Below are 26,926 nucleotides of genomic sequence, written 5' to 3' on the forward strand. Positions count from 1 at the left end.
TAGTGCGGCTGTGTCTCCCAGTGATTCCCCGCTGAAATCATTGCTAGCTTCCCAATGATTTCCTAAATTGTCGATCCCGCCATCGGGCGATTTTCTCGCCTGTGGCTATTCGGATTTTTTTTTTTCATGTGTGTGTGATCTGCGCAGTATGTCAAGTGGCTGAGAGATAAAACGATTCTTCAATTCGAAATGGGGTTAATTCGAAATCGATTGATCATTAAAGCTTTCCTCGGAGTTTGTCTTTGTAGAACCGGTTGCCTGGCGGCTCTGATTGGACTAGCGGCACCACTTAAAAATTATCACGGATTAACTAACCCGTCCACTTCCATCTCGATTGCCGACTTCCCCTCTAACCAACTTTTCGTTGAGTGTGTTTCTGCTGACCTAGAAATTCACGACCAACTGTCCTATTTCGCTTCCCTTGATCGGCTCCCAGATTCCCATTCGGGTGTCTTCCAATTTTTTTCTTACCATTTCCCCGCCTCTAACCCTACTGTGTGAAGCGCGCACAAGTCTGCTGGCGCGCTAACCTCTAAACCGCAATCATGGGTATGTAGTGATCGCCCTATAACTCCCACTCACTGCTATTGATTTAAAAGCAAAATGTCTCTGTTAATCGAGGCATCCGTGGTGATCGAAACCCCGCTAACGAATCTTCTCCACTAGCGCCCGCGAAACAGAAGGGTCAGAAGATGACCATCAGCAACTTCTTGGCCGACGAGAGTGAGTGACGGAAGGTCTACAGGAAATGCAAATTCCATACTAACGGACCATAGGCCTTGGCTCTTGGGCTGATGAGATGGAGGACATGCCCCTCCCATGTAAGTGGCTGACCTCCCCGCTATATTGTGTTCACACGGTTGCTAACAATAATTGTAGCCGGTATGCCGCCCGATTTCTACGCTATACGTCTACGATTCCACAAAATGGTATACTGATTTACTATAGGGCCCTCCGCATCCTCTGGCTTCGGCAGCCGCCCCGCTGGTGGCATGGGTTTTGGCGGCAACAGCTATGGTGGTGGCAGTGGTTTCGGTATGCCGCATACAATGAGAAAGCACGATATATCGGAACTGACAAGTACAATGTAGAACGTGAGACCCGTGGAGGATACGCCGTTCGCGAGCCGCTCGCTCTTCCCACCGAGCCCCCTTACACTGCCCACGTTGGCAACCTTTCATTTGAAGCGACCGCCGATGACATCTCCGACCTTTTCGCCGGCTGCAGCGTGACCAACGTCCGCATTGTCGAGGACAAGCTTACCAAGGCCCCCAAGGGCTTTGGATACGTTGAGTTTGAGACCCTGGATGGCCTCCAGAAGGCCTTGGATCTGTCTGGCACCACCTTGCAGGGCCGTACTATCCGCACTAGCGTTGCCGAGCCTCGTAAGTATTTCAGCAATACAAGCTTTATAACACGACTGATGGATGATTATAGCCAAGGAATCTCGTCCTGAAGGCCGTGACCTTGACTGGACCCGCCGTGGACCCCTTCCCGCTGCTCCTGAGCGCCGTATCCCCGAGCGCTCCAGCTTTGGCCGCGGCATGGATGCCGCATCTGATGCCGGCAGCGAGCGCGGTGGCCGTCGTAACAACTTCGAGTCCGATGGAAAGTTCCGTGATTTCGGCAACTGGGAGCGCAAGGGCCCCCTTTCGCCCCCTGCTGGCCCCCGGCCCGTGAAGGTGGCCGCACCCACAGCAATGAAGGACCTGGCTCCGCCTACCGGAGAAGCTCACCTGCATGGGGTGAGGGTCAGGGTCGTTCCCAGGATGATGGCTCGCGCCCCCCTCGTCCCGAGCGGACCCCTACCGCTGCCGATATGGACAACCAGTGGCGCTCCAAGATGCGCCCCGATCAGCCAACCAAGGAAGCTGGCGCTCCCACATCGCCCACTGTTCCTGCCGCTCGCCCTAAGCTGAACCTCGCCAAGCGTACCGTTCCTGACGCTGCCACTGCCGCCGCTTCCTCCACCGGTGACTCCAAGGCCAGCCCCTTCGGTGCGGCCCGCCCCATTGACACTGCCGCTCGTGAGCGTGAGGTAGAGGAGAAGCGCCAGCAGGCTCTGCGCCAGAAGAGGGAAGCCGACGAGAAGGCTCGCGCCGAGAAGGCTGAGAAGCCCAAGCAAGCTAAGGAGAGCCGCGTTGCCGGCACTGATTCCAACAAGGATGATGTGGACACCCCGAAGGGTGGGGCTAACTTTGAGATCCTCCGGCGGGCCGGTGGGGAGGAGAGTGGTATGAACGCTGATGCGGACGCCGAGGAGAAATCTGCTCCTGCTGCGGAGGCCGCTGATGCCAAGCAGTCCACTGCCAATGGCAACTGGAGGACTACTGAGCCCACTGACGAAAATGACGGCTGGAGCACCGTCAGCACAAACAAGCGCAGCAACCGTCGTGGTGGTGGCCGTGGATTCTGATAATTTTATCGATACCCCGAAGTAACTTCCGCTTACCTCCATATTGTCGCCCCGGTTGTGCAAATGAACCCATGACCACATTTTGAGACGATCCTCACCAACGTCTCCTTTAGACCCTTACTGTCTAGAAGGAACCCCCCAAGGCCACTTCGTGGCCTCGATGTCGCTCTGTGAGCAAACTCTTCTTTTGGTCTATTTCATTGCATACCGTGCAGCAAGACGGCAGTTGCTTTGTCCCCCCTTTTCTCTCCACCCGTTCTCTCCTCATTTTGTCCTTGGTTCATGATCTTCCCTTTCTTCTCAGGCTAGATTCTCGATACACATCTAGTCTTCGCTCTGATGATTTGGCAGTCTGAAAAGTTTATTTTCCTACGTTATGTTTACTTGTGTCTCGTATGATGTTCGCTATCTAGCTATTATTCCCATGCGTGTGACTCGTGTGATTTGCCCATGACCATTACAGCCGATGCGAAATGAAGATTACCCGATTTCCTCTTTTATATTGTCTCTCCTCCAAATGACCCCAGGCGGTTCTGTTATGTCCCTTGTCATCTCCGGAATCAGATGATCTGTTTGAATTGGAGTCCATCCTCTACCACACAGTTTCTGTTTCCCAAATTGATGTGCTATGTGATCATGAACGACTCTACGAGAAACGAAGTAGTCGCCGTGAGCATTCCCATAACCTCACCCTTGAGCCTTCGATGACAATGAATATCCGATACTCTTCCCGGTCTTCCTCTCATGTCCACTCTGAGCTTCGACTCATATCCTGTTCCACTTACAAGGCTGCATCTACCGTTCTGGTCATCTCATATATTTGCACGTGCTGACTGTGACTTCAAGTGTCCACTCCGTATAGATTGAAATTCAAGTCTTCATTGACAAGTTCTTCCACCTGTAGAACCCTGTGTGGTAATTACTTGTACACTGCACTCCAGTATGGGGTACCTGTCCTACCGCTTTAAGCGAGTGGAGCCCTAATAGCACTATATCAACCACACAGAACACTTGTTGCCCTGAAGTGTGGACCATCGGTATTATAGAATTAAAATTTCAATTTGTTTCATACTTTGGAATACACTACTGGACCTTAGGACTGTTCTCCCCGCGCCAGCTTTTCCCAGTGGGTATAAGGGGCCTAAGGGATAAAGAACCGATTGGTCCATTTTACCTTCGCAGTAAGGGCGATATAAATAGGATACCACTAGCCTCAGCAGGGATAGTTTTTTTGTCCCCTTTTCTGCAGGGTTAATCGCTAAAGTAGACCGTGTATGTGGAAAGTTACCCTAGCTGACCACGAGGGAGGCCGGTGCATGTGGTGACATGGGGGCGGGGACCGCTCCCCAGTATCCAAGTATGTCATCGGGATCAGGCACACAATAAAAAAAAATAGATCATAGATAACAGATCACAGATCTATCTGCAGGGAAAGATCTATGATTCACTGATTCACTCTAAAGTGCTCCGTATAGAGTAAGAACATTGGCCCTGGAAATGTTAGCTGAGACACGGCCCAATGATTGAAAGATAAAAAGCCGGTGGCGCAGTATGGAGTAAATTGAACCCCTTCAAAGGTTTCCGGACTTTAATTATTTCATCGTTTCATATTTGCTGCCATTTGTCCTTCTAAGGTTCTGGACATTCCAGCTGTACTTATTGTTTACCGTTTCCATTCGGCCCTTCCCCTCATCGCAACTTATTTAGACTCCACTAAGAAAACAAACTTGGGGTAGCATCCCCATGTTGTCATGTCTGCTACGACCACCACGCTCGCGACCGCCACTCTTGTCGGAACCCCCTCTACTATGAAGAATGTCGCTACAGTCGAAGAAAATCACTGTCCAACATGTGGATCTAGCGACTCGTACGATTCCTCCGAGGCCCAGCTCCGGATCCAGGAGTTGGAGGGGCAGATTCAGGACTTGACCCATCGCGTCGCCTTAGATGGTAGGTGGCAGACCAGAGGACTTGAGCATCCTTAGTGCAGGGATATAGGAGCGTCAACTACAAAGCTCTCATACCCAGCATAACTTCTCCATACCCAAAGCCCTGGACCTAAGCGCCCTCCAAACACTCGCTGACCGACTCTTTCTCCTCCCAACAGCAAACAAGCTTGCCGACTATGAAGACGAGATCACACGCCTGCGCAAATACCAAACCCATACGCATACCCGAGGATCCTACGACACACCTCGAAGCAGCGCCTCCCTCCCAACCTCTTCCCACGCCGATAAATTGACACTCTCACCAACCCAAATCCCCGCCACACCGGATACAGCCTCTCAACCAACAACCTACCACAGCCGCCTTGCGACCCTTACCTCACTTCTCCCCTACCGGCGCGGGAGTTCAACAACCAGCGCACCCGCGACCACACCCGCGCCAGCCCTACCAACCACACCAACCTCACTCCCACCCCTTCCCCAATCATCACCCGCCAACAGCGACAACGCCGAGCTTCAAGATGCGCTTACACGCGAACAAGGTCTCCGCAAAGCAGCAGAGTCCCAGCTCTCCCTAGCAAGCAACGAGCTAGAAGAGCTTACAGTACAGCTCTTCAGCCAAGCAAACGAAATGGTCGCGCAAGAGCGGAAAGCGCGCGCAAAGCTCGAAGAACGTGTTGCTATACTTGAGCGCCGGGATATCGAGAAACGGAGCCGGTTGGAGAAGCTAGAGAAATCCATGGCGAGAGTGGAAAGGTTGAAGGCTTTGGTTAATTCGTGAGAATGTCGCAACGCTGTTGCTTATAACGATTACTATGATTTTGGTCTTGGTTTTTACCCTCTTGGGCTTGCGCTTGATTCCAGGGTTACGATGGGTATGAACTACGGCGCTGGGAATGGTTTTTTGGTATTTCTCCTTTTTTGCTTTTCTTACTCCACTTGTGGTGTGATTCGATTCCCATCTTTGCGAGTTTTTTGAGTTTTTTTTTTTTTGCAGCTGGTTAGCGCTGAGTTATAAATGGTTTTTGGCCAGCGTGCCAGGATGTTTTTTTCAGATTACTCTTCCTCTACTATTAGCAATCCGAGGTGAAGTTTCAGTATGCTAGCAATGTTCGAGTCGAGCTTTGTAGACTTTGACGTCTTTTAGTTGCATTAGCTGTACAAATTATTGCGTCATGCATATTCAGTAGAAGCAATAAGCCGTTCATTAGAACAACGGGCAATATCGTCTCTGACGAGCTTCCTAAACCAGCTTACGACGGTAATAACCTAGTCGGCACGCAAAACCGGACCGAATACTGAGTAGAAGGCCGAAGCCAAGCTCCCGGAGGCGAAACAGAGGTTGGACCTTCCCACGTTCGTCGGGTCCCGACTTAACCCCACTTATGCATGCTTCTGCATGACATCTCAGCAAGGATCTTAGACTTGCATTTACTTTTACCTGAGGAGTTCAGATTTTCTTGTCTCATTTTCCTTCTGTTCTTAAGGTTTTCGCAATAGTATTCGAAAAGAGACGACTCAACCTCATCATGGCTATCGGTGTAGCTATCATTGGCAGTGGTAAGAACCAATTCCAACTCTCTTAAGCATGAGTGCATTGAATACAGGACCTCAGGACTAATGTTGAATTTACATATACAGGCAACTTTGCTAAAGAGCAACACTTGGTATGACTTGGAGTCCCGATGTCCAATTTCAACCTTCCAACATTGTACTTGACTTGGACTGATTCATTAACCTCCCGAGTATATATAGCCCGCCGTGGAAGCAGTCAAGGATCTAAACCTCAAGGCTATTTACTCACGATCCCTTAAATCGGCGCAGGATCTCGCTAGTAACACGACAGACATCGATCTCTACTCAGATGATTCCGGCGCAGGACGCTCCTTCGCTGATCTTCTGAATCGCTCAGATATCGGCGCTGTGATCATCGGGTACGTTGATCCAAGCCTAACCGAGCCTCCATAAATAACTTTGGGTATCTAATGGCGATCCATAGTCTTCCTATCCTGGTCCAACCAGACTATATCCGTCAAGCACTCCTGGCAGGCAAACATGTGCTCTCCGAGAAACCCATTGCCAAGGATGTCGCCACCGCACGCGAGCTTTTGTCATGGTACAAGAAAAATATTGATACTAGTAAGGTATTTTGGGCCGTAGGCGAGAACTTTCGATACTTGACCAAAATCTTGTTCGCAGCCGAACAAGTCCGACAGATGGGACAAGTGCGCAATTTCAGAGTGAACGTGCACAGCCTGGTGAAGCAGGATAACAAATATTACTGTACGTCACCTAGCTCACTGTCTTTTGTTCTTGAACCCAGACCCCAGTATCCATATGTTAACTGCATCCATCAGTGACTGCCTGGCGCAAGACACCAGGATATCAGGGTGGCTTCCTCCTAGATGGAGGTGTACATATGATAGCTGGTCTACGACTGATCCTGGGCCCCGAGGAGAAGATCACTACTGTCTCCGCGCACTCACAACTGCAGCAGGAATACCTGCCTCCGGTAGATACCGTAGATGCGGTTTTGAAGACCGAGTCCGGGGCTACCGGTGTCATGTCTCTGTCGTGGGGCTCTGCGTTCAGTGATAACATCTTTGAGTTTTCTTGTGAGAAGGGCGTCGTGAAGATGCACTTTGATGGGGTTACAGTCAATGGACAGGACCATGCTATTGAGTTTGATGGAAAGGGGGTTGTTCCTGAGGTTGCTGATTTTGCGGCGGCTGTTGTTAATGGAAGGCCTGTTGCGAAAGGACAGTCGCCTGAGGAGGCATTGGCTGACCTTGAAGTTTTGGAGCAGATGCTGCGGAGTGGAGAGCAGGAAGGAGAAAAGATGGAGGTCCAGTGGCAATAGGTTGGGTGGTGTAATGTATAGTCCTGGGCTAGAGGTATGGTGCATTTTCCTAGGCATTCCAAGGTTTAGGTACGGGGCATAATTGTGCTGGTTAATACGGTTGAAGTTCAATGAAAATCCCGTGATCCGATTGACATGCCTTTGGAGCGAGTTTGAATACATGCGTCTGAAGATAGATTATGCTCAAATGTTTAAATGTTCCAACTGAAGTAAGTATATTGGAAACCTATATAGCGAGTGGTTTGTTGGTAGGTCATGAGAAAGAGACGGAAAGTCCCCAAAGATTCCTTAGTTTATGATCTCGATTCATATTTTAACGCAGTAACTAGTAAATAACCATGAGTATTTCTCGATTTTGAAAAACAGAACGGTAAAAGGAGAATAAACTGTAGATTCAACGTGAAGATGTATAGATGTTCCCAAAAGGGAAATCTTGGCAGGGCTATGTGTCAGCCAGCCCTACGCTGACATAAGCCCACCTATTTCGCTTAGGTCGCCCAAATCACACTAGTGTGGGTCGCCCACGCCGCTCTGCTTGGAAGTTTTCGAGATTGACTACGTTCCGACTCGACAACTCTCAACGCCCGGCGAGACCCAGCAACACCGACAAAGTGAGTTTTCACGTCCATTCGATCGACCGCTCCAGCATTCTGACCATTTTCTCTTTTTACAGATGGTCGCCGCTAAGAAGCACATCCCTATCGTCAAGAAGCGTATGTTCCCCGATCTTCGACCCCGTGAATACCATTTGTGGCCTGGATAGCATCGCCCTTCGACCACCCTCAGACGACGTGAGACATTGAAATCGTGTTGCATAAGAAAGAGAAGGGCTTTTCTGAAGGACGTGGAGGGGAAATTTTGTGATTTGATTTCGATTTTTTTTTACCGGCACGAATTCGTCATGGTCGAAGAGCGATAATATCCACGGAAACCTACCACCACATTATCAATGGATTCTACGACAACCGATTTCCGAATGGAAGGACTGACAGGATGAAATAGGGACCAACCGCTTCAACCGCCACCAGTCTGACCGGTTCCACCGTGTCGGTGCCTCGTGGCGCAAGCCCAAGGGTATCGATAACTGTGTCCGCCGTCGCTTCAAGGGCACGATTGCCATGCCCTCCGTACGAACCCTTTTACCTTCAACACCCCACCAGAAGCAACGCTAATGCGGTACTACAGATCGGTTACGGATCCAACAAGAAGACCCGTCACATGATGCCCTCCGGCCACAAGGCTTTCCTCGTCCACAACCCCAAGGACGTCGAGCTCCTCCTGATGCACAACCGCACCTTCGCTGCTGAGTATGTCCAACCTTGATGCGATGTTCTGCACATTGGAAATTGCAGAATCTCCTTGAATTGAACATGCACTAACAAAGTTGACAGGATCGGCCACGCCGTCTCTTCCCGCAAGCGTGTCGACATCATCGCCAAGGCTAAGGCTCTCGGTGTCAAGGTCACCAACGCTAAGGGCCGTGTCACCACTGAGGCTTAAATGGATTGAACCCCAAAAAGTTCTTTTTCATTTTGTTTTCGGGGGGTATTCGCAGGAGCATGAGAGGGGTTTTTGTACGGTCGTGATATCTCTCTGGCGATAACGAAATTCAAGGATTGTGCATGCCATGCCATGTGCGGCTCGCGCTTGGTCAGAGTGTCGGGCGGATAGAGCGAGAGAAACTTGTTCTGAAATGACAAACAAAAATTCAAAAATTCTCTGGCCATGGAATGGATCCTACATTTGTAGAACTCCTTCTGGAGCAGTATTATCGATTGTAGCTATACTAATACTTGCAATGCTGGTATACTGGGTGTGTGCCATGCTCCGGGAGCAGAGCAGCTGCATCCGGCATCAGCCAAGAACGTGGCTTAATCTAACCTCGACAATGCCATTCAACCCAACTTTCTCCCAAACGCCATAGATTCGACCTCAAGTGCACAGCCCAGCTCGTCAGGGTTTCCTCGTCCGTGCAGAGGAATTGAGTGATCGCCAGACCCACCTGTTCAGGGGTCCTCGTAGCGGGCCTCTGGTAACACGGCGCCTAGAACAAACAAAAAGCCAGGCTCCGTCACTCCGAGGGAAGCACGACAGTTGCAATTCCGATCTACAGGTCTTTGCTTGCGAAATCGACTAGCTTGTATTCCCAAGGTTGTCAGGCCACCATTCCTTCCATTCAAGGACGAAAAAAAGTGGAACAATCTCGCCGATCTGGCCAATGTCAGCCCCAAACAAGCCTCGGAAACAAAAGCCCCTAAAGTCTAGGCAGTGGTGATACTTAAGACCCATCCTTCCCCTCTGAAACAACTCAGGATTGTTTCTTGCTTCTCCTTGGGACATGGAGGGACAATCTTAGGTACCTCCTTTCCATCCCTTCTCTCGTCATCCCTACAATGCTCACCTTCCCCGCCCGATACTCGCGCTGGCTGCCTTTGGCTGCTGGGGCAGTCCTCGTCTTTCTTTTCCTGCACCTCCGACACCCTGGCTTTGGATTGTACAAACCGCAAGCGATTGGCACCGAACCATCAGTAATAATATCATCAAACCAAACAATCACGACACCCGATGACATCAAACTCGACATCAAACCCGTTGACGCAAACCCCACATCCGCAACGTGCCGCCCACTTCCCGGTATCGAAGATATCCTCGTTATCCTGAAAACAGGCATCACAGAAGCGCAAGAAAAAGTGCCCGTGCATGTCCGCTCAACACTCCGCTGTATCCCGAACAAACTAATCGTCTCGGACTACGAAGAAGAAATCGACGGAATCCATACATACGATGTCTTCCGCAACACAAGCTGGGAAGTCCGAGAAAACATCGACTTCGCACTCTACAATCGCGCCCAGCTTAAAGGCCGCGCCGGCCTCACAAAAGGAGATGTAGCCAAGGTCGCCAACAGCGCATCCGGAATGATGGGCAACCCAGGCTGGAAGCTCGATAAATGGAAGTTCCTACCAATGGCCCTGGAGGCACGGAACTACAAAGCCGATGCGAAGTGGTATGTCATCCTCGAGGCAGACACATACCCGATCTGGCCGACTCTGGTAGCGTGGTTGAATCAACTGGACTCAAGCAAGAAACTCTACCTTGGCAACCAGATGCAGATCGGGGAGGACGTCTTTGCGCATGGTGGATCGGGTGTTGTTCTTTCTCATGCGGCTATGCATGGACTCGCAGATGAGTATCAGAACCATATGGATGATTGGCACGCCCAGACAAGTACGCATTGGGCTGGTGATTGTATCATGGGCATGGCGCTCAAGGCTATCGGTATCCCGCTTACATGGTCTTGGCCGCATGTTACCGGGCAGTCTATCTGGGAGCAGGATGCTATCAATGAGGCATATGGAAGAAAGCAGTGGTGTTATCCGCCTTTTACATTCCACCACATGACGACAACGGACATTGAAACGATGTTCGAGTTTGATGTGAAATGGCATGCGGATGTGAGTATTGTCACCTTGTCGTTATCGTTGCCATATGTCTCAACTGTCCTTGACTTACATTTGCTTAGGAAAAGAATTCCTTTCTACTATACAAAGATTTCTTCCGCCTCCTCGTCCGGCCAAACCTGACAGACACCCGAGAAAATTGGGATAATTTCGCTCCGAAGGTGATAAAGAAAGAAGGCGATGAAAATGCACCCTGGACACACTATGAGTGCGCAGAAGAGTGCGCCAAACGGGTTAATTGTATGCAATACAGTATCGACAAGGCTGGCACCTGTAAGCTCTCCGACCTCGCACTTGGGGGCCGACCCTCAGCAGATGTCACGTCAGGTACGATGATGTGGAGGATCGATGAAAGGATACGTTCTTTGGGTGACTGTGAGAGCCCCGAGTGGGTATCTGCATGAGCAACACCATATTTTCATTTTGCTTTGCTGTTATTTTCCTCTTTGCTTTCCAAGGGTTACTTCTGCTTTCATTTTGCGTTTAGGGTTTGGCAACGAGGCGTATACACGTGGCGATGGGATCGGTGCATTGGGACTGGGCAACTAGCATTTGATTTCGGCTTTGTATAGATATTGGCACAATTGGAGGAGATAAATTCGGACTATAAAATGCCTGCAAGTCAATTAATTTGGTATCTTTAAAATACACGGTTTTACCTACGAGGCAGACCTTTACCAGTTACGAGTGGAGAGATAGTCGCATGGAAATGAGATGAAATTCTATGTAAATCGAAATGCAATGTAAAGAAACACCCACTCTATGCTGTATGTCCAGATGAGACGCAACTGTCACCTCGACTCCAATCAACGGTATGGTATCATAAAACCAAAGACATGATATGCAACGAAGACGAAAGAAATATGACCCATTTTACTGCGCCACAGGAGGTACCAGCTCAGCGGCCCCCTCCGGAGCAGATGCGGCATTCAGGGAGGATATATCCACAAGGCCAACACCCTCAAGCAAAACAGCTCCAGTGGGAAGCTTAGTTCCCTCGGCGACCACCCCGTCGTCATCAACACCAATCTCAGGCGGAACAGTGCCGTGCCCAATAATAACCTCCTCACCCTCAGCAGCAGGAGCCCAATCGGGAACCTCCCGGGGGCCAAGCAGACCAAACGGCGGCATTCCCCAGCTAGGCATGGCACTCCGGTAGGACCAATCTCCCTCGCGATCAGCATAGGCAACAGCATGCAAGAAGATACCAAGCTCATGGGGCCCCGGATCAGAGTACAACTCCGTATCACAGACCTCGCAAAGTGCACCGGACAGACGCTCACCCTTGCGAATAGAATAATCCTCCGCAGCGGCCTTCTGCTCGCGCTCAAGGAGCTGCGCAAGAATAGCCGGGTCAGTGTCCGGGGGCACGTCCGGCGAAGCCATGAAGTGGTGACGGTAAGAAACTGTGTCAGGCAACTCGGTCTTACCCATCCGATTCAGCCGTTCCATAATCTCCTCATCACGCTGGCCGTGCGACTCGTTCTTGGCCAACTCAGGCCCGAAGACACGACGGTTAGAGTAGATGGGGTCGTTGGAGATGGGGTGGCCTAGGAATTGGAGGTGGACTCGGATCTGGTGCGTACGTCCTGTGAGCGGGAAGCAGTGGACGATACTGTAGCCCTCTGTTTCATTCGACAGAGCCGGGGGCGGGGTTGCCGGGCGGAGTACATCGCCGTTCGACTCAGGGGCAGGGGGAGTGGGCTGTTCCGACTCGGGAGGATAGTATGCCAACCGGCGGAACTTGGTCGTAGCCGTTTTACCAGTGGCGCGCACACGGTTCAGTCCCAGCTTGGGACTAACCTGCATAATGGGCTGATCGCAGACCACCACGCCGTCTGGGAACTTGCCCTTGACTCGTGCGACGTACTCCTTCTGCACGGAGCGCTCCTTTAACTTGGTTGCCATTCTCTCTGCGCCCTTGGCGTCCTTGCCGATGAACATCACGCCTGAAGTGAGACGGTCGAGGCGGTTGCAGGGCCGCGGGAGGAAACCATGGCCGCGTTCTGCACGGAGAATCTCGACGACGGAATTGAAGTGGTATCGGCCCGCAGAGTGAACAGGTACACCTGCGGGTTTGTCGATGACGAGGAGGTCGTCGCTTTCGTGGATGATGCCGATCGGTTGCGATGAGACCGGGGGTTCATGACGGTGGCAGGTGTGCGAGATGACCTGGCCATTCTTGATAACTGTGTCGCGGGCCGCGGGTTTGCCATTCACGGCGACGAGACCTTGATCGAGTGCCCATCGCTGGAAGATATGTTAGTATATCACTGTGGATCAATGGGGTCTCGAGGGAACGCATACATAATAGTCTGGTCTCCGGTCTCGAAATTCCGATGTGAAGATATCCTCCAAGTTACGACCGCGCCATCGCTCCTTGCAATGAGTGTTATAGGTGTAGTGGTAGGGCGCGACGCGGCGAAACATACCCTCTAGGTAGTATGGTGCTGGCCATGGATCGCAAGGGGTAATGCAGACAGCGGGAGGCTGTTTGAAGGGTTCGGGTTTAACTTCGACATTGACGAGGGCCATAATGGGTGGCGGGGGCAGAGGAAGTTTCCCTCGCCGGAGCAAATAGGCCGTTATACGCGGAGAGGGAGCCAGGAGGAAGAACGAGCGATGTGCGGCTCTAAAGTCCAAAAGAACGGCGTGGTGGCGGGGAAAGTTTTGGATGAAAAAAATAAAATAGAGATTAACGATAAGACGGTTTCCATTGTGGAGTCTCCCCACGGAACCCAGAACCCAGAACCAGAGCCCAGAACTCAGAATATGTCGACATTCTCATGGTCCCTGGATGGACAATATGAAAAATGAGCGATACTCGCTTAACGCGAATCTAATCATTCAATCTTCTGATTCCAGAATCACCTGAAATGTATGAGCTTACCTAATCCTTTGGACCTCGGTCCATCGACTCCGAGGTAGCGGAGACGACGATCGCATATCACCTCTTGCCTCGCTGGACGGGTTTCAAAATCATCTTTCTTCCAAGTATCATCACAAACGCGCACATACACATACAGATATGGCAACTCCTGATTACTTAGCTAAGAAGCGCCGTGTGCGTAGTGACTATGGCTATCACCAAGTCCACCAAACAAGATGGTAAAGGCAACCGGCATCGGATAATGGGATAATAGAGCAACGAGAGATTGACAGATCAAATTAAACAGGTTCGATAATGACATGTATGCTCATCTCAACAATACAGTCTATACCGCCCTCTTCGACACCATTGCCAACTCTTACCTGATCGAGGCTTGCGGGATGAATCCCTTTAGCGTGAACAATCCCACCCCTAAGAGCCAAAGTGGCCAGCCATCCAATCTATCAGTCGGCGCGGATCAGATTGGTCTGATCGTTTCAACGCATGCGGACTTCTTTGCTTCTGTTGCATTCCCCGATATCCTCGAGGTCGGATTACGGGTTGCTAAGTTGGGGTCATCGAGCGTGACATGGGAGATTGGAGTGTTTCGGAAGGGCGAGGAAGATGTGAAGATGGTGGGAACCTATATCCATGTTTTTGTCTTGCGAGAGACAATGCGGGTGGGCAAGGGTGGTATGGAGGAGAAGGTACGCAATGGGCTACAGAAGTTGCTCAGTAAACCGGATTCGAAGCTGTGATGTGACATGATAAGACGCGTGTATATACGACCTGCAGTCAAGACTCAATGTGGTAATGCGCCACACATGCCCTGTGCCTCTATAATACATGCCAGTAAGCAGGGAAAGAAGCGAGCCAATTACGTGCGTCCCATGTAGGCCAGGTTTCAAGGTGATCCATGGATTACAATTGACACATGAGAGAAGTGGTGATATGTAATACTCCGAGATTTACCGGCTCATGATATTAAAAAAAAGTATATGGAATCTGAGCTGCCCAATGAAACCGCAAAAGCGCACCGTTCAACCCGTGCGCCGTCACATATCATTCCAGCCCGCATAAAACAAAAGTCTAGTCTAATCTATGATGCAAGACTGGAAAAGAAGAATAAAACAAAGGAATCCGAACAAAACACCCATAACCCAGTCATTCCGTAAAGCTCAAGTCAAAACACTTTTTGTAACCGATACCCACGCTTAAACGCTTCCCAAACCGAAACACAAGCGCTAACAAAAGGTGTTGGGAATCATTGCCATGGCGAAAATCAAGATAAAGGAGGTGTAGATAGCACCATAAAAACAAAAACAAAAAGCTGCAGAAGGCTGCAAAGAGCCAGAATACCAATTTACTCAAACTTGCCCGCAATCACACTGTTGCAGCGCGAGACATTGGCACTGGTCGGCGGCGAGACGCCACGACGCATAGTCTCGCCGTCCTCATCCAGCCACCACTTAGGATACGGGCCGGGAATAAAACGGCCCTTGGCATCCCAGCCAGCGACCCAATGAACGCCATCATCAAGAAGGAAGAAGCGCAACTTCTCGGGGCGACCGCCCTTGTGCAGGGGAGCAGTGAAGAAGCGCGAGCGTTGTTCGAGCTCAGACTCGAACATGTAGCGGTGCAGAACGCGGCAGTAGACCAGGGCGGCCGGGACTTTTTCGTCTTGGTCGCATTCGTCGCGACGGACAAGGTGCCAGCCTTGGCCGGGTAGGAACTTGTATGTTCCTGGGACGGGAGTGTCCCAATGTTGTTCGCGGTTGTGGTCGGGTTCGATGCGATCACCACGCTGGAACCAGTAGATAGGGCAGCAGAGGGTGCGCAGACAGAGGAAAAGGTTGGGAGCCATGACTGATGGCTTGAAAAGATTCAAAAATATTGGGATGGTTGCGGATTGGTTGTGTAGATAACAAACCGGCGCGAAAGGAGTATCAAAGCAATATGCGAACACGCAGGGCTGAAATGCGGAAAATGTCGTAAAAAAGGATCCCAGAGGACGGCGTGGTTATAAGTCGACGTCCATGGTGACAATGGTATTCGAGATCAATGGTTCGAAATCGATGAAAAGAGATTGGACAAGGCCTTCAACTTCCACTTAGAAGTTCGGTGAACGACCTTGGAGAGAGAGAGGATGGGCGCTCTCTTTATTCCCACAAAGAAATAGCGAAAGAGCACGGACAGCCACAGACCAACAAAACTGCGGCAAGGGCAGGGGATGTCCAAGGACTCAAGAAACAGGGGAATGTCGTTATCGTTGCGGTGAGACGGAGAACACGTCCCCGGGATTTGCGAAATCAAGTCGGGAAGAGTCGTGATAAGCTTGCAGCTCCTTCCGACGGGCTAGTAGTTAAGCACAGTTTCTAAAAGAAACCCCGGGAAAGATGGGACTAGTCCGGGGCGAATCAGGAGAGTGGCTTGAGGGATATCACAACTTGGCCGGAGCAGGAATCGGCAGCTTGCAGAGACAGTGCGTGAAGGGGGCCGATGTTATTGCTCCTAGGGACCGCATGCAAGCAATGAAGCATTTGACTGGAGGAAGGTCGACATGGCGGTGTTATATAGGGGAAAAAGTAATAAAAGGGAAAAGTGTGTGGGATGTTCACTAGGAGCGGGTCTCCCGTGTTCGGGGATCCATCACCTTAAACCAAGGTCGTCTAGACTCTCTCGAGATCGAAATTTTCCTCGTTTCTGCGGCTCCACCCGAGCCACATTCCACGCGCGATTTTCTTTTTGTTTACCTAAAGCCTGACAGGCCAAGGCTGCTGCCTTCAGGGTTTTCCTTAGCTACATGTTATAGGTCTGATTTCTCTTGTGCGTTTTGGAGCTACTGGAATCCTTTGTCTCACCACCACTTTCTGTGATACATAGCTTGCATGTGAGGATCATCGGTGGCTCCGTCTGCTTACCACGCGGCTCTTGGCGAGTAATTTATACGATAGGATCAGACGTGGCTCAGCGGTTGAGTTTCAGCCTTAAAAATCTTTACAGCTCTGGATTCAGTCTCTGACTACCATCTGACATCACCAGAAAAAAAATGTCACCCTTTGCCTTGTCAAGGTTAGCCTGTTCTCTGCTTTCATGCCTAGTTTAGACAGTGGATTTCGATCCTTGCCACACTTCACCCTGTTGTACGTATTGGGAAATGATCGTCGAAATTATGATGTCGCACTGCCACATGTATCGTACCTTTGACATGTTTACTCCACGTGGATACGTTTGAATGACTCCGACGCCTCATTGAACCAAAAATATGGGGGTTTTTTTTGGATACAGTAGTTTCGAATCTTCCCATTGCCTATGAGCGAAACATTGAGGTCATCCCTGGAACACACTCGAAACTGTGCAAGCAGTCAACTCCCTCCCCCCTTTACTGGAGATAGGGCATGCCCCCACTTTCCTCATGAAAGCTGAATTTCTCACCTGCCATGTGTGGAAGATCGAGAAGACATGCTCTTAGCCTCCGATGGCGCTCTCCGTTATCAACCCGGATTTTTCAATAGTTCTAATACTAGTTTTTAGCTACGACAGCCTAGGCGAGCAACTATAACGTCGTTAGCCTCGGAATTAAGCAACTGAGAAGTGTTCCTGCATTGCTAGCGACCTTATCAATAAGACTAAGCCTTTAGTAGAGTTTGGTTATATGAGCTTGTTCTGGACAGCGATGTTACTTGGTAGACCGGGGCACCCCTTGCTGCAGTGGCTGACAGTGTGTTGGCGCCACTCACTGGAGCGACAATGTTTGCATCCCCAACGAAGAGATAGTGATTTTTGCTATGCTATTATTATAAGAGTCGCTCTACTATCGAGCTGGTCTAGATGGTCCGAAATAATAGCAATGAGTATAGCCCTCGCCTTAACTTGTGTAACAAATTGTTCATGTGCGATCTGCATTGGCGTAGCCATTGCGGACGGCTACCTGCCTTATCGCTTTAAAACCCCACGATGAGCTCACAGAAGAGATTATTGGACGGAGGGTAGATATCAAATTTTCAGGCCAATCTCAAACAAGGCGGTATTCATAGGCTGTCAAAGATAGGGGCTAGATGGTAACTGGGTACAGACCTTGGAGATCTGCAGTACTTTCATCCAATCCCGAAGGTAGTGACCTCTCCTGAGCAGACTCCTTCTGCTTAACTCGGTAAATTAAGATAATTATATCGGCATCAGCCCTCAATTCAAGTACCATGGCCAGACTGTCGTTTATTCCATATTTTGTGGTACAAGTTCAATGGTATAACCATCCTAGAATGCTTTAGCCCCAGACTTGCCGGATGATAGAAAAGAATTTACCGGATCTTTGACAAAAGCAATTTGTTCGAATATTTTCTTGTAAGCCGGATGGACAGCGCCCAGTCCGATACCGCGTTGGGCCTCCCAATGACTCAAGGGGATAGATTCCCGAGTGGCCACCCCCAGATCCTTCTCGATCTCTACGCCATGCGACCTCAAATGTTCCAAAGCTTTTGCAACATCCGGAACCGTGAATCCTAAATGTCCAAGCCCCAGATTTGGAGGTTGATTGCCGGTGTTGTACAGACCAGCGGGCTCATTTTCAGTGCCATGAATATGATAGAGCTCTAGAAGCCCAAGAGTATGCACAAGATTTGCGAGCGTGTCCTCGCCGAATTTTGTCAGATCTTCTTGGTGTTCTGGTTTCTGGGGGTAGCCGAGATAGTAGATTGTGAAGGGACCAGCGTTCATAGTGAATACGGTTCGCATGCCGAGTAAGTCAACATAGAAGCGTAATGAGCGGGCTGGATCTTGGATTCGCATCATCATGTGGTTCATTTTGAAACCGACAGTGGGATCATTTGGAAGGAATGGGGTTTCAGTCTTGTCGCCATTGATTAGGTATTCCCCCTCGGGGTGGGCGGGAGACCTTTGAGAATTGTTACTCATTCTGGCTGTCCTGGATGTTTAAAGGGTTGGGGGAGAGAAATGATAGATTTTTGTTTGAACAGGACTTCTACTGATTGACGCTTATGATCTTAGTCAATAAGCGGGGGTTATGATGTGGGACGAGTGGGGATGGGGGATATCCGGCCCGAGTTTGGTATAGCCTCACACGACATCCTATTCAGTCTTGACTCTCAAATTCCAGAAAGCGCTCAGTAAAACCACAGATATTTCACGAAACTACCAAGGACTAGAAAATGGGAAGTAGATGAGTCTCAATCTAAATGTTCTCTTTGGAGGTTTTTCATACACCATCAGCCCCACATTCAAAACAATCTCCAAGTTTATTAAACCTGAGCCTACGCACCACTGCTAGATCTGAAGGCTTGAAACTTATAAAATCACAAAAGTCTAAGACAAGGCTTACTGCTTTGAGCTATTTAATCCACAGATAGTGATTGAGAGCAGCCCTCGACGTCACCTATAGTCCTAAAGTTGTTTCGAACTTCCGGGCGATGGCCCCTTTGAAGGCTGCCTGGCTAGCTCGATGCCGTATAAAGCTACTGAAAGAATTACGGCGTCCAACACTTCAAGAATTACCTCAGTAGGTCGAAGTAAAGTGATAGTCATTTACACTGAATACAAGTACGTAACAGTCCTGATTGAAGCTTGCCTCTTTGATGAGAACAGGTAACGAGCATGACATACTTTGTTTGATCTTTTGGAAAAGTGAAAGATTTTGAAATCGCCATTCGACCATATGAAAAGTTCTATATAATCCATATTCTGTATACGAAGTTCTTAGATTTCCAGGGTGTTCCCATACGGAGTGGAGTGATGATCGTCGGAACAACTGAAGCTGGTGCTTCTCCGCATTTCGCCCCCCACTTCCCCGGAATTCCACCATACACCTCGCTACTGGTGCTCCTTCACAACCTGCTTTTGGACAATGGAAGACAAAGCGACTATACTCACGAATGCTCCAGTGTCCATGGCTCAAGCAGACCCTGTGAGGCCAAAAAAGAAACGCATTCGGAACTGGACCGCGGAGGATAGAGCCATCCACCGTGAATTTGAAAAGTCCCGCCGGGAGGCCTTTGGTGTGCGTTTGATGGTTAGTAAACCATTTTTGGCTACCAGTCATGTATGTGCTAAGCCATTTCTAGGAGCTAACAAAGTTACTTCCCTTGCTCCGGGAAGAAACACGGCCCTCGAAGCATATTATTGTGGACGCGAGTATATCTCATCACAAGACCCAACAAGCAAGATGCGATCAAGCCACTAGCGCAATTAAAGCACTAATTGCCGAGCGTGATGATCTGCTTAAAGAGGTCAACAGCCTGCGATCTTTGTGTCAACCTGGTACTTCTGTCCCGCGACAAGCTCGGCCAATTGATCCCGCTGTCCTCGACCTTTTGAGAGAGAGTGATGAGCCAGATCCGGATCAAATCTGGCCATCTGCGGTAAATAGCTCTATCGAGGCACAGTCAGACCAGACATCTTCATCTTCTTTCCCGCTAGCACCGTTCTTACCTGTCTCAGGCGAGGGGCCGCCTCAAGTGCCAGCTCATCACGACCCAACCATCCTACTAAGTTCACCAACGGCATATAACTCAACGGAATGGGCTTGGCCTAACTCCCATACAGCTCCTGCTGCCGTGACATTGGGTTCATTCCAGGATCCTGCTTTTATATGGAACCAATCCTCCGGCGTATCCGCAACAACGCGACCGAAAGATGTCGATCCAAGACATAATAATGGGCCCTCCTATCTTGTTAGAGACTCTGCATCGTTCTGGACTCAGCATCCAGGTGTGTTGACAACAACACCTCCTGAAGACCCTCCTCAAGATGGCGATTTCCAATATGACAACAATCCTTCGGTTTTACCCGTTGATGAATCACTGCTATGGCCCCCGAACATTGGGATCACCCCTATGCCAGCAACGGAGAATAGGCATGCAATATCTTCAGGTCAAACATTTTAGATTGCATATTCATTGCTCTTAACTTCGGAAATTCTATATAAATAGAGAGACAGAGAATGAATCTCTCCACGCTCTGCTCAAAAGCAAGCCCAACCAATAACCTACACATTCTTCATGGCCTCTTCGATCTTCGCCTGGCTTCTCTTCTCCGCAGCGATAAATAGTGTAAGAGCTTCTTGCAGCCGCTTCTTCGTTTGCGGATCTTCCTCATTCGCCTTATCCAGCTCAGCACCTCCGTTAGCCAGATAGTCGATATCTGTTCTCGACAACTTTCCATCCCAGTTAGGTCCAATCAGAGGATCTGTCTGCGCAATATTCTTCAGACGCTCCGGGGTTGGGGCTGCATTCTTGTACGGGTGATCCGGCTTAGGCACACCCTCACCGGGCTGCTTCGAGCCATCGTACGGGAGGTTAGCGAGCTGAGTCAGGACCAGGTGAGAGATGGTCGCTGACTGGCATCCCATCTCACCGGCCGCCATAGCTTCCTCTGGAGAGATGAAACTGCAATACACTTGTCAGCAAAAATTAGTTGCATGTGAGTCCACTTAAAATACCTAGCGTTCTTAAGAAATGGTTGCTCCTTTCCGGTCTCCTTATACAAACGCTTGTATGTTTCAAGGATCTGGACGAGACGCGGAGACATTGGGTGCAATAAAGCCGGGTCATTGGACTTAGGCCAAAGCTCCTGCTCGTCGTGTGCGCGAACCTCTGCAGAATGCTGTTAATTGCCATATCATCGGAGGAGAGAAGTCATTGACGCCTCACCATTGTAGTACGGGCTGATATACAAACATCCGGCCTGGCTAGCAGCAATTGCCTGGTGAACACTGAAAAGAGCAGTTCCAAGCGTGCGAATGCCCTCCTGTAACAAAATGGGGCAAGCATTCAAGGCAGGTCCGGTGCTTGGGATCTTGATACAGAAGCGATCCTTGGAAACGCCCACACTCTCGAATTCCCGGGCATATGCACGGGCTTGTTCTAGCGTCTTCTCAGTATCATAGGCATCGGAAGGGAGAGTCTGAAGAAGGACTCGGCCTTGGATGTTATCAATATTGGCCTTGGACATCAAGACGGCCTGAGGTTATGTTAATAAGTGCGTTAATTATGAGATGAACAGAAACAAGATACCATGCGCGTGTAGATCTTCAACCAGCCCTGGTCTTTGTATTCCTTGACGACACTTTTGAACAATTCCTCATTGATTGGGTTGCACATTTGTTCGTGGACCCAACCCTGGTTGCTGGTCATATCATGGGGAACAATAGGCATGCCCAGGGTGTATGAAGGGTCCATCCAGTCAACATCGACATTGACTGTCGAAAGTTAGCTTTGGAGTATTGAGACCAGAAAGTTCACTCACGCTGCTCAGAGAGCTTTTGCAGCCATGACACAGTGCCCGCGCTGCCCATTCTGAAGGTATTCGTGCGAGTTTAATTGTAGAAATTTATCTTTGGAAATTGGTTACTACTACTTGGAGTTAAATTTCAAAAGCATTAAGGAGAGAGAATTATATATTCGCCTGAGGAAATCTGTACGACTCGCAATTCAGTTTGTTACCCCTCTCATGACCATCAGTGGAGTGCATCTTGCGTAGGACGCACACAGGGCCACACAGAGAGCCATCGCACACGCAGGACACCTCAGCATCTTGCTCATATCCAAACCTCAGCAACGATTTATGATACGTCAATCAATTGTAACGTCCTCACACAGGGCATTCCACGGCCCAGCCACATCCCAGCATTCCAAACACACGCAGGCCAAAGACTGGCTAAACGCCTCAAAGCACATACCGAAGCTCCTCATTTGTGGACAGACCACCGGGTCACACGCAGGGCCAAAACTTGGCGAGGATGCTACCCCAACATGCAGTACACACGCAGGGCTGTTAGCTTCATCGGTGAATGGTGAGGGGTACCATTCCCGACGCGATTGGTCAGATCGGTTTCTTTGTTCAACGCTAGCGCACCCCGGATTTCTGGCCGATCACCCCCACGCAAATACGCCAATAATGTTGACGTCTGAGCCGGTGGAGTATATATTCCAGCTCTGGACCCAGTGCTGAGGCCCTTGTGATTGGTATCTCAAGGTGCAGACATTATCTTATCATGGCGAAGCTCAGTGTGGACGACGATTTGAAGCCTACTTCGGTTTTTGTGGAGGATGCTGAGGCTCAGCAAGGGCATTTGGGGAGTTATAACCAAAATTTCAATGCAAGGTAGGCGAATGGGTTTCTTCATGCTTCTTTAGTAGGTAGCATCCATTGACTATCATCATAGAATACTCAATCCTCTCGCTGGGGTCTCCAAGATTGACCTGCACCATCGGGTTCTGAGATTCTGTCAAGAATATGGATTTGAAGATTATATTGAGACTTTCCAGAAGGGCGCTCTAGTAGCGCAGAACCAAAAAAGGTTTGAGAATCTTCCGGAATTGACCGAGGAGGACAAATATCACTTGAACCGGGAGACTACTCGTACGCTTGCTATTTCGCGCTTTTAGCAAATCCAGTCTAACCGGGAATAGACAAGTGGCATTTGCCAAAATACCTGTATTTCAGTATCGCTTTGTGCTCCTTGGGATCTGCAATTCAGTTTGTCTACCATTCCATTCGCTTGAAAGCTGGTGGCTAACTTGGACTGAAGAGGATGGGATAACACCGGTGCAAATGGAGCCAACCTCTCATTCCCACAGGAATTTGGCATTGAAGACAATACATGGTTGACTGGGGTTATCAATTCCGGGTTAGTCTTATACAGAATACAAGACCATGAGCTTATCTAACCTCTCATAGGCCAACGCTTTTTGGGCTTCTCAGGTCGGTAATCAACAGAAAAACAACACATTGTATATCTAACTTCTTCAGTGCATGGGCAGCAGATCCTCTGAACAACTGGCTTGGTCGCCGCGGTACAATCTTTCTCACCGGTCTTTTGTAAGAGATTGACCAGTGTGGTACCTTTGCATCCCCCACTGACTTGGATCATAGCTGTGTGTTCCCTGTGCTAGCACAAGCTTTCACGCAAAACTGGTGGGGGCTCTTGCTCTGCCGCCTATTCATGGGTCTGGGTATGCAATTGCTGGTGCAATTCAAAGGCTTCTGGCTGACAAATTACATCATTCTAGGAATGGGAGTCAAAATCTCTACTATTCCCGTGTTCAGTGCGGAAATTAGTCCCGCTTCAATTCGCGGTGGTTTAGTGACGAGCTTCCAGTTGTGGGTAGCATTTGGTACTCTAGTGTAAGGCCCAACAGACTAAATCTTGATTTATCTCTAATTAGCTCTAGTGGTTTCTGCTCCAACTTGATATTTTATCGTGTGGGGCGCCTTGCCTGGCGATTTCAGCTCGGCGCTGCCTTTGTTCCGGCTGTGCCTGTATTGTTCTTTGTGTGGTTATGCCCTGGTAAGTTAAGCCAATCTAGTTTCTAGAAATATGGCTAAGACTGTATATACAGAATCGCCTAGGTGGCTTATGAAAAAAGGCCGCTACCAAGAAGCGTTCCTTTCTTTCTGCCGATTGCGCAATACCGAGCTTATTGCTGCTAGAGATCTCGTGAGTATGCATTTGTCCTGATATGTACCGAGTCTAACCACCTCTAGTACTATGCACACTGTCAAGTGATGACCGAGCGAGATGCGTTTTCTGGAAAGTCTCTAGGACATCGTGTATGGGAACTATTCTCTATTCCCCGCCTCCGTCGCGCCATGATCTCCAGTGCAATCATCGTTACAGCACAACAGTTCTCGGGAATTAACATCATGAGCTTCTATTCATCAACTATTTTCTCGGAAGCAGGGTATTCCACTAGAGACTGCCTTCTCGCCTCCCTTGGGTTTGGATTGACTACATTCATATTTGCCTTCCCTGCTGTGTGGACGATGGACACATTTGGCCGTCGGAACCTGTTGTTATTCACTTTTCCTAATATGGCCTGGTGCTTGTTAGCAGCAGGGCTTTGCTTCTTAATTCCTAGTGACTCCAGTGCTCGGGTGCCTCTGATAGCCTTGTTCATCTACTTATTCACGGCATTATATGGACCAGGTTCGTTCCTCTCTTTCTCATGATGAATTCTATGCTCACTGGGATAGGTATGGGACCCATTCCGTCAATCTACTTTAGCGAGGCATTCCCACTCTCACATCGTGAGTTGGGTGCAGCCTTCACCATTTGTGTGAACAACGCCGTTGGAAGCGCTCTGACCCTTAGCTTCCCATCACTGCTGGCTAAGATCACCCCTACTGGAGGTGAGTGGCTTCTAAAATGTCAAGGGGCACGCATTTCTGACATATCTGTAGCATTTGGATTCTACGCCGGGTTGAACGTACTTGCCTTTGTGACCATTTTCTTGGTGGTTCCCGAGACCATGTAAGTTGGCATTATTTGGCGTCTAGGTCATTTCTGACAAATTGCAGGCAACGCACACTAGAAGAGCTTGACTACACATTTGGCGTACCGATCTACCGACATGCCAGGTACCAGATTGGCACTTGGCTGCCATGGTTTATCCGTCGCTATGTGTTATTTAGGCGATCTGCCAAACTGGAGCCATTGTACCGTTTGGAGGGGCTCTAAGCGTGTTATATCGAGCAATTTATTTGAAAACAGCAATTCCGATAGTCTATTGAAATCTACGCTTTGTCTTGTTCTGAACAGCTTCTTTTACCTAGTCATCAATCCACGGATTAATCTCCCGGCGAAGGTTAGACCAGAACCACTGACGAAAATTGTCATAACCATGTCATTCTATCCTCCCCCAATAACCCCTGACCATGTCTCAATAGTCCTTTATAATCGCAATCTAGCATCGCCAAATGGCTTTCAAAAGCTCATCAATCTCCCTTCAAGTCAAAAGGCGAAATAACTCAGCCTCTCAACAATACACTACCTCAATTTCAACCCCCAATCTCTTCTTTCGCGGTTTCTGCTTCCACCCTACCCTCCAGAAATACGTTTTCATAGCCTATGACGCTCCAGACTGGGGGATATCTCAAAGCAGCAATCTCTCAATAAATGACGTCTCCTTCCTAGTCGCATGCGTCAAGGCAATCCTCACGCACTTCAAAATAACCATTTTCCACCTAATAGGCCTTTCAATGGGTGGACTTAGCGGACTACTACTCGCATAACGGCACCTTGGCCGCTTCCTCAACTTCATACATAAAAAGGGAATCTGGCACCAGAAGATTGTATCCTAAGTCGGCAGGTCTTCCAATTTCCCTCTGATGACCACACTGCTTTTCTAAATGAGTCCGGCGATCATATGTGGAGTTCTTCGGGAGCTCATTGTGTGCTAGCACGTTGCCGCGCGGGTCAGAGCGAGTGCCATACGGCCGATTTTTAATTTTCATGGTCTAGCTGTCGGACGAGGAAAATCTGGTAGTTATGTTTGTGGCTATTCCGTGTTCAAAAATATTATGTTTAGGGGGAGTAAAAGTGGTTGCCGTATGTGGAAAGGTCGGAGGTGGAGATAACAGGAAGTGGAGCTGGCGAAGATCTCGGAGACGGGGCATTTTTGTATTCGAATCCGGTGGGCATATTTCGTTCAATTTCAGACATTTTGCATCAATAACATAGGTTAAAATAGAGTTAGCTTTGTTAGATTGCTATTGCTCTAGTGTGAGGATTCTGCCGATTTTCTCTGCAGGTTTGTCGCAATTTGGTTAGCGCACGCCCTTCGTATAGATCTTGATGTGTGGAATTCATGAGCTCTAGATGGCTTGGTTTCTAAGAGAAGAGGTTTATCTATCTTGAATTTTATTGCCCATGAGGTCTTGGCCTTAAGTGTCCGTTTCAAGGGGTCGTAAGATACCATCACGCGACTACCGTGCTGCTTCCCTTGTCATCATAAGGTATCATCGGTCTTGATTTCCGCGTTGTTAGGGTCTACATTCCGATCATAGGGCGATCGGGTGAGACCGACGTACCTGGTACCTCACAGTATGCCGTAATGACTAAAACCCCTCTGTCACAGTACAGTTATCACTCAACCCACAATTCACACTGGAACCTAGACCCTACAGATAAAATCCACGTGGGCCGAGAGATAAGGCCCATTTCTACCGGAAGATGAGAAATCCACAGTGGGAACGTGTCTCGGAGTTTCTCCAAATTTCCGATTGGTCAGGATTCTGTGTTCCCTCTGACGCGATGTGAGGCATCGGTGAGTGCTGCCAAGAAGATTCTCAATGCCAAGTCGATGTGACAGGGGATAAGCTTTGTGGGCGTTGCTTGTGCATGAACTGCCAAGCGGAACGGGATTCCTATCTCGGTATGGCAGAAGCTGACCGTTGAACTTGAAATTGAATTAGATTCTTATCACGGACTTGAGAAATATTTGGAGTAAACTGCAGTGATTGGGTGAGCGAATCTCTGGAGAGGAATGATTTTGCGTGGGCCTGGCCTTCCCTATTGGCTCTAGGGCACATTCAAGGGTTTTGATTCGTATATTGTTGCGGGTCATGTTGTTGCCGAGATGC

General features: G+C 49.3%; 13 protein-coding genes across 13 annotated transcripts; 9 read left to right on the forward strand and 4 right to left on the reverse strand.

Annotated features, from left to right (window-relative positions):
* Positions 1-545: 545 nt before the first annotated feature.
* N7484_004013 (translation initiation factor 4B) lies at positions 546-2,416 on the forward strand (the record flags this gene model as incomplete). The annotated part of the gene is made up of 7 exons (XM_057114433.1): positions 546-549; positions 667-723; positions 777-821; positions 949-1,035; positions 1,092-1,385; positions 1,438-1,617; positions 1,683-2,416. 7 exons carry the CDS (start codon positions 546-548, stop codon positions 2,414-2,416), a joined length of 1,401 nt encoding a protein of 466 aa, XP_056974573.1.
* A 1,751-nt stretch (positions 2,417-4,167) lies between these two features.
* On the forward strand, positions 4,168-5,143 carry N7484_004014 (uncharacterized protein; the record flags this gene model as incomplete). The annotated part of the gene is made up of 2 exons (XM_057114434.1): positions 4,168-4,366; positions 4,524-5,143. 2 exons carry the CDS (start codon positions 4,168-4,170, stop codon positions 5,141-5,143), a joined length of 819 nt encoding a protein of 272 aa, XP_056974574.1.
* Positions 5,144-5,891: 748 nt separating this feature from the next.
* N7484_004015 (Gfo/Idh/MocA family protein) lies at positions 5,892-7,222 on the forward strand (the record flags this gene model as incomplete). Its single annotated transcript, XM_057114435.1, has 5 exons — positions 5,892-5,922; positions 6,004-6,029; positions 6,118-6,296; positions 6,362-6,645; positions 6,720-7,222. 5 exons carry the CDS (start codon positions 5,892-5,894, stop codon positions 7,220-7,222), a joined length of 1,023 nt encoding a protein of 340 aa, XP_056974575.1.
* Positions 7,223-7,417: 195 nt separating this feature from the next.
* N7484_004016 (60S ribosomal eL32 domain-containing protein) lies at positions 7,418-8,722 on the forward strand (the record flags this gene model as incomplete). The annotated part of the gene is made up of 6 exons (XM_057114436.1): positions 7,418-7,431; positions 7,734-7,833; positions 7,896-7,935; positions 8,225-8,349; positions 8,408-8,529; positions 8,614-8,722. The coding sequence occupies 6 exons, from the start codon at positions 7,418-7,420 to the stop codon at positions 8,720-8,722; spliced, it is 510 nt and encodes a 169-aa protein (XP_056974576.1).
* Positions 8,723-9,615: 893 nt separating this feature from the next.
* N7484_004017 (uncharacterized protein) lies at positions 9,616-11,084 on the forward strand (the record flags this gene model as incomplete). Its single annotated transcript, XM_057114437.1, has 2 exons — positions 9,616-10,674; positions 10,743-11,084. 2 exons carry the CDS (start codon positions 9,616-9,618, stop codon positions 11,082-11,084), a joined length of 1,401 nt encoding a protein of 466 aa, XP_056974577.1.
* A 469-nt stretch (positions 11,085-11,553) lies between these two features.
* N7484_004018 (pseudouridine synthase family protein) lies at positions 11,554-13,215 on the reverse strand (the record flags this gene model as incomplete). The annotated part of the gene is made up of 2 exons (XM_057114438.1): positions 11,554-12,930; positions 12,988-13,215. The coding sequence occupies 2 exons, from the start codon at positions 13,213-13,215 to the stop codon at positions 11,554-11,556; spliced, it is 1,605 nt and encodes a 534-aa protein (XP_056974578.1).
* A 493-nt stretch (positions 13,216-13,708) lies between these two features.
* Positions 13,709-14,307, forward strand: N7484_004019 (acyl-CoA thioesterase; the record flags this gene model as incomplete). Its single annotated transcript, XM_057114439.1, has 2 exons — positions 13,709-13,788; positions 13,857-14,307. 2 exons carry the CDS (start codon positions 13,709-13,711, stop codon positions 14,305-14,307), a joined length of 531 nt encoding a protein of 176 aa, XP_056974579.1.
* A 605-nt stretch (positions 14,308-14,912) lies between these two features.
* On the reverse strand, positions 14,913-15,413 carry N7484_004020 (uncharacterized protein; the record flags this gene model as incomplete). Its single annotated transcript, XM_057114440.1, has 1 exon — positions 14,913-15,413. The coding sequence occupies one exon, from the start codon at positions 15,411-15,413 to the stop codon at positions 14,913-14,915; it is 501 nt and encodes a 166-aa protein (XP_056974580.1).
* A 2,393-nt stretch (positions 15,414-17,806) lies between these two features.
* Positions 17,807-18,463, reverse strand: N7484_004021 (uncharacterized protein; the record flags this gene model as incomplete). Its single annotated transcript, XM_057114441.1, has 1 exon — positions 17,807-18,463. One exon carries the CDS (start codon positions 18,461-18,463, stop codon positions 17,807-17,809), a length of 657 nt encoding a protein of 218 aa, XP_056974581.1.
* A 946-nt stretch (positions 18,464-19,409) lies between these two features.
* Positions 19,410-20,448, forward strand: N7484_004022 (basic helix-loop-helix domain-containing protein; the record flags this gene model as incomplete). Its single annotated transcript, XM_057114442.1, has 2 exons — positions 19,410-19,574; positions 19,627-20,448. The coding sequence occupies 2 exons, from the start codon at positions 19,410-19,412 to the stop codon at positions 20,446-20,448; spliced, it is 987 nt and encodes a 328-aa protein (XP_056974582.1).
* A 101-nt stretch (positions 20,449-20,549) lies between these two features.
* Positions 20,550-21,857, reverse strand: N7484_004023 (uncharacterized protein; the record flags this gene model as incomplete). The annotated part of the gene is made up of 5 exons (XM_057114443.1): positions 20,550-20,949; positions 21,003-21,156; positions 21,214-21,523; positions 21,577-21,761; positions 21,809-21,857. The coding sequence occupies 5 exons, from the start codon at positions 21,855-21,857 to the stop codon at positions 20,550-20,552; spliced, it is 1,098 nt and encodes a 365-aa protein (XP_056974583.1).
* A 699-nt stretch (positions 21,858-22,556) lies between these two features.
* On the forward strand, positions 22,557-25,022 carry N7484_004024 (sugar porter family MFS transporter; the record flags this gene model as incomplete). Its single annotated transcript, XM_057114444.1, has 15 exons — positions 22,557-22,666; positions 22,728-22,924; positions 22,975-23,041; positions 23,094-23,192; positions 23,243-23,266; positions 23,315-23,383; positions 23,438-23,517; positions 23,575-23,689; positions 23,737-23,852; positions 23,905-24,002; positions 24,050-24,491; positions 24,539-24,694; positions 24,746-24,815; positions 24,863-24,922; positions 24,977-25,022. 15 exons carry the CDS (start codon positions 22,557-22,559, stop codon positions 25,020-25,022), a joined length of 1,749 nt encoding a protein of 582 aa, XP_056974584.1.
* Positions 25,023-25,261: 239 nt separating this feature from the next.
* Positions 25,262-25,791, forward strand: N7484_004025 (alpha/beta-hydrolase; the record flags this gene model as incomplete). The annotated part of the gene is made up of 2 exons (XM_057114445.1): positions 25,262-25,547; positions 25,616-25,791. 2 exons carry the CDS (start codon positions 25,262-25,264, stop codon positions 25,789-25,791), a joined length of 462 nt encoding a protein of 153 aa, XP_056974585.1.
* Positions 25,792-26,926: the final 1,135 nt, after the last annotated feature.

The sequence above is a fragment of the Penicillium longicatenatum genome (genome assembly GCF_028827895.1).
Source record: "Penicillium longicatenatum strain IBT 33135 chromosome Unknown contig_2_segment0_segment0, whole genome shotgun sequence".
Classification (NCBI taxonomy): Eukaryota; Fungi; Ascomycota; class Eurotiomycetes; order Eurotiales; family Aspergillaceae; genus Penicillium; species Penicillium longicatenatum.